Here is a 7,852-nt window from a genome sequence, read left to right as displayed (position 1 = left end):
TGCTGGGATTTGAACTCAGGACCTTTGGAAGAGCAGTCGGAGCTCTTAACTGCTGAGCCATCTCACCAGCCCCTGGTATAAAGCTCTTAAGTTGTGTCTGAGATATGTGTCATGCACAGGTATGAGGGTTTGGTCTGCCTTCATCTGAGGAGATGGGCTTGTGAACAGGTATGAAGGTCTATGTAGGTCGGCATCTGATTAGAAAGGTTTAGCACAGATGGGGAGCTCTTTTCTGTCAGCACTGAGGAAGTAGGAACTACCACAGGTCGTGATGAGGTAGCTGAAGCACAGGTATGAAGCCCTGGCTCTGTCAACACTCAGAAGGCAAAGCTGGCTGTCTGCCAGTGCTAAGGAGACAGGAGCTGACGGATGACAGAGGTTTGAGGCCTTGGTCTGCCAGGAAGAAAAGGCCAACCGTGGTAACATCTCTACTCATGGCTATGGCTTTGATCATGTGGAGGGTCATTGGCACTGGGCTGCCGACTTCCGAGGAAGAGTTGGGTTGCATCAAACCCTACAAGCTGTACCTGTGGAAGAGTGGCTTTCCAGGAACAGGCGTGGCAGGAGGGAGGGGTTATGGTATGCCTGCCCTCCCTCAATGTCCTTTCCTTCTCTCCTAGTGGGTAGGTGGCCGCTATTCGCTGTGGTCAGCCATTGGACTTTCCATTGCTCTGCATGTAGGTGAGTGCTCCTGTGTCTCCTGCAGGAGGCAGTATTGCAGCCTGAGGGTGATGTCATATCCGTGAATACCTTGCTTAGCCCACAGGCTCCCCGCCTCTCCGCTTCTGCCTACAAACATTTATCTTTTAGTACTGGGAGAGAGAACCATAGGGTTGATATCATGCTCGGGGCCAGCTCTGAAGAGAGAGGCTTTCCTTGGGGTCCCTCCTTCTCCCCGGTCCCACTTCCGGGAAGGCACGGAGTTGGCACTTTTTTTTTTTTTTTTTAACCGGCAACGGGCACCTCTGCTCACACTGCTTTTGTGTCCCAGGTTTTGACCACTTCGAGCAGCTGCTGTCCGGGGCTCACTGGATGGTGAGTGCTGTGTGGCCTGAGACATGTATGGGTCCCGCTCTGCCCTCCCTCTCCCCGCCAGCTACTCAGCCCCCACTCACTCACCTCGCTGTTCTTTCAGGACCAGCACTTCCTCAAGACGCCCCTGGAGAAGAATGCCCCCGTCCTGCTGGCTCTACTGGGCATCTGGTATATCAACTGCTACGGCTGTGAGACCCACGCCATGCTGCCCTATGACCAGTACATGCACCGCTTTGCTGCCTATTTCCAGCAGGTACCGTGCTTTGGGAGGTCTAGTGGCAGGTCCAGTGCCCCGCCTTGAGCTTGGGTGTGGCCGTGGTTCATCCCTGCAACTGGTTTCCTAGCACATCTTGGTAACCAGGTCCTATTCCATCCATGCTGCCAGCTGGATTTCACCTCTGTGAGAGGTGCCCTGTGTGTCTTCCTCTTTGGCTCTCTCCTGTCATTGCTGTTCTTGGGTGGTGCTGTGAGCTGGGACTCGAGACCCAGGTATACTTTGTTCACCAGGATGGACATGTTCGGCGACCAGAACATACCTTTCCAGCTATACCTTTCCCCATTTGTAAGCACATGCAACAAAAATTAGCACCCTTTGGGGCCCCTGACCCTGTGTCCAGCCCTCTTGTTTCGTCTGGGCACACCTACCTGCTCAGTCTCCCCTCTCTCCTTTTTCTTGAATGTGTATTTGTATGTGTCCGTGTTAGTGAATGCCACATGGGTGCCAGGTGCCCGTGAAGCCAGAGGAGTTCGATGGAACCCCTTAGAACTGGCGCTCCAGGTGGCTGTGAACTGTCTGGTGTGCATGCTGGGAGTTGAAGAAATTGGGTCCTTTGGAAGAGCAGGAAGCACTCTTTATCTACCGAGCTGTGTCCTGTAAATGTGACTTACTTGGCTGACTAATTGTATCTGAGGCTGACCCTCTCCATCTGTTAACCTAGGCCTAGTCCTGGAAGCTTGTAGCCTCCGTACTATCTTATCTAGGCCTAGAATGTTTCCAGCCTCTGAGACTTACTATTGAATAAGCTTGCTCCTTCCTAGTGCTTTCTGATCTCTGGCCAGCTGCTTCAACTCAGCTGTTGTGGCTCAAACTCCTCTCATAGCTGACTGCTTCAATCCGGCTTCTCTCAGTTCTTATTGAATGGCTCTGGTTGGCCTCATGCTAACTCTAGCAGTTGGCTCTAAGAAGTCGTCTGGTTTCTTCCCATTCTCTGGCTTGTTCTGTCTTCACCGGTGTCCAGCTTATTCTCTCTCTGTAACCTGTGTCTGTAAAACTCTCCTGTTAAAACAACAGCCTTCTTTTTTTTTCTGCATCGTCCCCAAGGAGCTTTCCTTTCCTCTCTCCTCTCATGAGAGCTGGGCGTTCAGATCTTTCTTTGATTGGTCGCTTTGCCTGCTACTCAATTAGACATCACTTTCAAATGTGGGCGCTTCCTTCTACAAACTAACTTTACCTTCATTGTTTGGGATTAAAGGTGTGTGCCAAGGGCTGAGCCTCACCACCACTAGAAACGTGTTTTTTCAGTGTATTTCGCGATCTTGGGGTTCACAGTGTGATCATATATCCTGCAGCAATCTTCCAAGCATCTTCATAGTTGTGCTAAGAGTGACCAGAGTGATCAGTTTGCATGGTTTTGGAAGGTCTTCTGGATCAAGAGAGCTGTAGGCCGTCTTCCTGGGTTACCTCAGGCCACCTCTAGGAAGAACAAGTAAAGTGATCCTCCTCCTGCCTCCAGACCCATCATCTCACAGTAGTCTTTAGCAGGAAGCTCGGGAGCCTGAGAACCCACATTTGCAGAATTCCCCACATGAAGCTGATTCAGGCACCCCAGGAAGGATCCAGGCCGTTTGTGACAGGCAAATCTTACAGGTAGAGGATTGAGTTTTTGTCCTCATTCCAGGGTGACATGGAGTCCAACGGAAAGTACATCACCAAGTCCGGGGCTCGAGTGGACCACCAGACAGGCCCCATCGTCTGGGGGGAGCCAGGGACCAACGGTCAACATGCATTCTACCAGCTCATCCACCAAGGTAGGGGCCCGTCTGCCCTGGGCGAGTGGGCGTGATGCCTGGTAAGCTGAGAATGGGACAGCAGGGACCTCCCACTTAGGGTACTGGCTTCTATAGGCTGCTTGGGTAGCTTCCATGGACTTAGGGTTGTATGGATGACTACTGTCCCCTTGCCCTTAACAGGCACCAAGATGATACCCTGTGATTTCCTCATCCCTGTCCAGACGCAGCACCCCATACGGAAAGGTCTGCATCACAAGGTACAAAGGCTGTCTGGACTGTTGTTGTGCTTCTCAGGATTGTGGGGCAGCCCTCCTGCAGCTGCCCGGCTCAGCAGTTAGATTAATTCTCTCACTGCCACAGCAGATGACCACAAGTTTACTGCCTCGAAACACAGTCTATTATCTCAGTTCCCAAAGTTAGAAGCCTAGCTGGGCTCCTATCTTATAAAAGTCATGGTCCAAACTCAAGGTATTGGCCTGAATTAGTTCCATCTCTGCTACTGTGAGAAAAGACTCTAAGCAAGAGCAACCCTGGGATTTACAGGTCACAGTCCATGACTGGGGGAAGCCAGGGCAAGAACTTGAAGCAGAGACCATAGGTGAATGCTGTTCACTGGCTTGTTCTCAGGCTCATGCTAGTTTTCTTGTACAGACCGGCACCTCCTACCTAGGGATGGTGCTGCCCACAGTGGGCTGGGCCTTCTTGTATCAATTAACAATCATGACAATCCCCCACAGGCCAATCTGAACTGGGCAGACTCAATTGAAACTCCCATTTCAGATGACTTTAGGCTAAGTCAGTTTGACAAGTTAAAGCCTAGACTACAGCCAGACTCTTGGAAAATACATGTTCATTCAGGTTTTTGGCAGAATCTTCTTCTCTGAGGACCAACATTCTGGTTCTTTGCTGGTGGCTGAGTGTCTTTTTGTCTTTTGTTTTGCAACAGGGTCATACAATGCGACTCAGGTTGGGCCTGAACTTGGTAATCTCTCGGCCTTGTGAGTGTAGGGATTGGAAGGCGCATGCCTGCTATACTGAGATACAACACTGTTGACTTGATTCAACTAGAAAAGGGGGTCAATGCTGCTCCCTCTTAAAGTCTTAAAAGACAGTCATTAGCAGGACCCCCTTACCACATATCAGAATATTCATATTGTGCTAGGCAACTTGGCGAGGTGGAACACACCTGTGATCGCAGGTGTTCAGGAAGGAGGATCTGCCAGTTGAGGGCCGCCTGAGGAACTGAGCAAAGACCTGTCTCAAATTTTAAGAAAGGATAAGGTTGTAGCTTAGCAGAGAGCACTCAGGTTCTTTTCCCTAAAAGAAAAACAAATAGTTAGCACTGTCACCCTCCTATGTCATCCCGTGTGGCTTCCTTCCCCTCAAGTTGAGCTATCCAGTAAGTGGACCACGCTGGGACTGATACCACTTGAGATGGACTGGGCAGTCTCTGTCGGTGCTTGCTACTGTAACTGTATGTCTGTCTTGTCAGATCCTCCTGGCTAACTTCTTGGCCCAGACTGAGGCCCTGATGAAGGGGAAGTTGCCTGAAGAGGCCAGGAAGGAGCTCCAGGCTGCCGGAAAGAGCCCAGAAGACTTGGAGAAACTCTTGCCACACAAGGTCAGCTTTGCTCCTGAACTTCAGCCCTAGGGTGACATGCGGGGCCTTGAGGGATGACTTGAAGGGTCAGAGTAGGGGCTCGCGATTGTTCGTCCTACACAGTCGGAGAGTCTGATCCCCCAGCATAAATGTCCCATGCTCTGGGGTGGAGCGCCTTCCTCTTCAAAAGCTTGGGGACCAGAATTAGCCTGGGGACTTTCTCCTCTGCCCAGTATATTTTGGCAATCTTCTTTCTCGTCCTCCAGATCCACCTACCCACCCAACTTTATATGCTTTCTATAAATAAGGAGGGAGGGATGGAAGGAAGGAAGGGAGAAGGAAGGAAGGAAGGAAGGAAGGAAGGAAGGAAGGAAGGAAGGAAGGAAGGAAGGAAGGAAGGAAGGAAGAAAATAGATTAGATTAACAGATAGTGTTTTAGTTAGGGTTTTACTGCTATGAGCAGACACCATGACCCAGTTTCAGAGGTTCAGTCCATCATCATCATCTTCAAGGCAGTTAGCATATAGCATCCAGGTAGCCATGGTGTAGAAGAAGCTAAGGGTTCTGTGTCTTATTCTGAAAGCAAACAGGAGAAGACTGGCTCCCAGGAAGCTAGACAAGAATCTTAAAGCCCATACCTACAGTGGCACACCTACTCCAACAAGGCCACACCTCCTAATAGTGCCACTCCCTAGACCAAGCATATATAAACAACCACAGATAGATAGATGATAGATAGATAGATAAATAAAACAAAAAGCATAAGAAGTTAATGAATACCGGCAACATCATAAAAACATGGAGTCTGTTTTCTGTTGGTCTGCTGTTCCTTGGTGTGCTTCTGGTCCTGGCATATGGTTCATAGACCTAGTGTCACTGTTAGGAAGAAAATTCATTTTCCCTTTCCTGGCAGCTATCATTTGCAGCTAGCTTAGAGGTGGGACTTCATGTCTGCTTTTCCTCCTCTGACAGGATTTGGTCTGTGAGGGTCTAAGTGCATTGGCCCTGTTGGTCTGGAAGACAATGTTTCCTTGGATCCATCCACCACCTTTGCCCTTAGAACCTTTCTAGCTCCTCTTCTGCAGAGACCCCTGAGCCTTGAGACACCCCATTTAGGGCTAAGTGCTCGGAGCCTCTGCCCGTCGCTGAGGACAGTTCTTGTTTCCTGCAGGTCTTTGAAGGAAACCGCCCGACCAACTCTATTGTGTTTACCAAGCTAACACCCTTCATTCTGGGGGCCTTGATCGGTGAGTGGGGAGAAGAAAGGATGGGCTGGCTGGCTTAGGGTCACTTGGATGGGAAAGGGAAGGGAAGGAAGGAGAGAGACCCTAATGGGCACCACCTGTTGTTTCCTCTGCAGCCATGTATGAGCACAAGATCTTTGTTCAGGGCATCATGTGGGACATCAACAGCTTCGACCAGTGGGGGTGAGTTGCCGAGGAATCTCTCTTGTGCTTTCGGGTTGTCTCTAGAATGGGGCTGGCTCATCCTCCTCTTCCACCCTCCCCCCACAGAGTGGAGCTGGGGAAGCAGCTGGCCAAGAAAATTGAGCCGGAGCTGGAGGGCAGCTCTGCTGTGACCTCCCATGACTCCTCCACTAATGGACTGATCGGCTTCATCAAGCAGCAGCGGGACACCAAACTAGAATAACTCCAGCCGAGGCCCTACTGACTGGTCCTCCGTGTCCCTTTCTCACCATATGCACTGCATGGTCCTGCCCCTCCCTGCCCAGAGCGCACCACCGGTAGTTGGCCTGGACTACAAAGCTGTTGGGAGAAGCTGGTCTGGAACTGCCATCCACGCACCCTCCCTGTTGAAGCAGACGGAAGGGCTTTGATGTGTCCTGTTGTTCTGACCTGTATTCACATCCCAGCTAGAATAAAGACACCCAGAGGAGGCACGGGCTCAGCCTCTTCAGTTTACTGAGTTGGGACTCTATCTGTTAGTTGTGGGTGACCCTGCTTATGCCTTGGTTGGCTCTTTACGCGGTGGTGGGCTGGCCTCGGAGGGTTGATCGTTATGAGGGGACAGCACTCGGGAGGCACAGGCAGGCCTATCTGAATTCAAGGCCAGCCTGGTCCACAGAGTGAGTTCCAGGACAGCCAGGGCTACACAGAGAAACCCTGTCTACAAAAAAGGGGTTGGGTAGGGTGGGGTCGGGGATCGGCAGTTAGGTGGGCAACTTCTTTTCCACAGTCAAGTGTTTACCTCCTTCCCTTCCTCACCTTGGTGACGTGGAAAAAGTAAATCTGCTTCACTAGGTAGGTTGTTTTTTTGTTTTTTGGGGTTTTTTTTTGTTTGTTTGTTTGTTTTGTTTTTTTGAGACCGGGTTTCTCTGTATAGCCCTGGCTGTCCTGGAACTCACTTTGTAGACCAGGCTGGCCTCGAACTCAGAAATCCACCTGTCTCTCCCTCCCGAGCGCTAGGATTAAAGGCATGCGCCACCTTGCCCAGCTTCACTAGGTAGGTTTTTGTTTGGTTCTTTTTCTTCAGTTTGTTTTTGGTATCAAAACCTAGGGATGGGGCTGGAGAGATGGCTCAACGGTTAAGAGCACTGACTTCCAGAGGTCCTGAGTTCAGTTCCCAGCAACCACATGGTGGCTCACAACCATCTGTAATGAGATCTGATGCCCTCTACTGGTGTGTCTGAAGACAACGACAGTGTACTCATACACATAAAATAAATAAGTCTTAAAAACAAACAAAAGAACCCAGGGATGAGCTCTCTTAAACCCTTCAAAAGACAATTTTAGCAGGGTGTCATTACTTTCACACTCATCCTGGCTATCAGTGAGTCCTTGTGAGACTGAGTGACAGTGCCTTCATTCTACTTTCCACCATGTTAATTGGGCCCATGAGATGACCAGTCAATAAAAAGACTTGGTACATGTCTTAGGGTTTTATTGCTGTGAAGAGACCATGACCATAGCAGCTCTTGTAAAAGACAACATTTCATTGGGGCTGCCTTACAGTCCAGAGGTTTAGTTCATTATTGTCATGGCAGAAACCATGGTGGCACATGTGGGCAGACTTGGTGCTTGAGAAGAAGCTGAGAGTTCTATGGGGCTGAGGAGTCTATGGGGCTAGGAGGCCATTCCTTTTTTTTTTTTTTTTTTTAAAGCTTTATTTATTTATTATATGTAATTACTCTGTAGCTGTCTTCAGACATTACAGAAGAGGGCGTCAGATCTTGTTACAGATGGTTAT

The 7,852-nt window shown here is 49.9% G+C and overlaps 1 protein-coding gene across 1 annotated transcript in view; it reads left to right on the top strand.

Moving 5' to 3' along the window:
- Positions 1-6,571, top strand: part of Gpi (glucose-6-phosphate isomerase) — a 29,399-nt gene extending 22,828 nt beyond the window's left edge. The window contains exons 10-18 of the mRNA XM_021187162.2: positions 621-681; positions 992-1,035; positions 1,136-1,288; positions 2,934-3,063; positions 3,226-3,302; positions 4,538-4,666; positions 5,817-5,892; positions 6,006-6,072; positions 6,160-6,571. Coding sequence (XP_021042821.1) covers positions 621-681; positions 992-1,035; positions 1,136-1,288; positions 2,934-3,063; positions 3,226-3,302; positions 4,538-4,666; positions 5,817-5,892; positions 6,006-6,072; positions 6,160-6,295 — 873 coding nt within the window. The 3' untranslated portion in view covers positions 6,296-6,571. The remainder of the gene's footprint in view (positions 1-620; positions 682-991; positions 1,036-1,135; positions 1,289-2,933; positions 3,064-3,225; positions 3,303-4,537; positions 4,667-5,816; positions 5,893-6,005; positions 6,073-6,159) is intronic.
- The last annotated feature ends 1,281 nt before the right edge of the window (positions 6,572-7,852 follow it).

This window comes from Mus pahari, chromosome 1, assembly GCF_900095145.1.
Source record: "Mus pahari chromosome 1, PAHARI_EIJ_v1.1, whole genome shotgun sequence".
NCBI classification, from domain to species: Eukaryota; Metazoa; Chordata; class Mammalia; order Rodentia; family Muridae; genus Mus; species Mus pahari.
The sequence above is the reverse complement of the archived record's forward strand: the minus strand, read 5'-3'. Positions and strand labels throughout refer to the sequence as shown.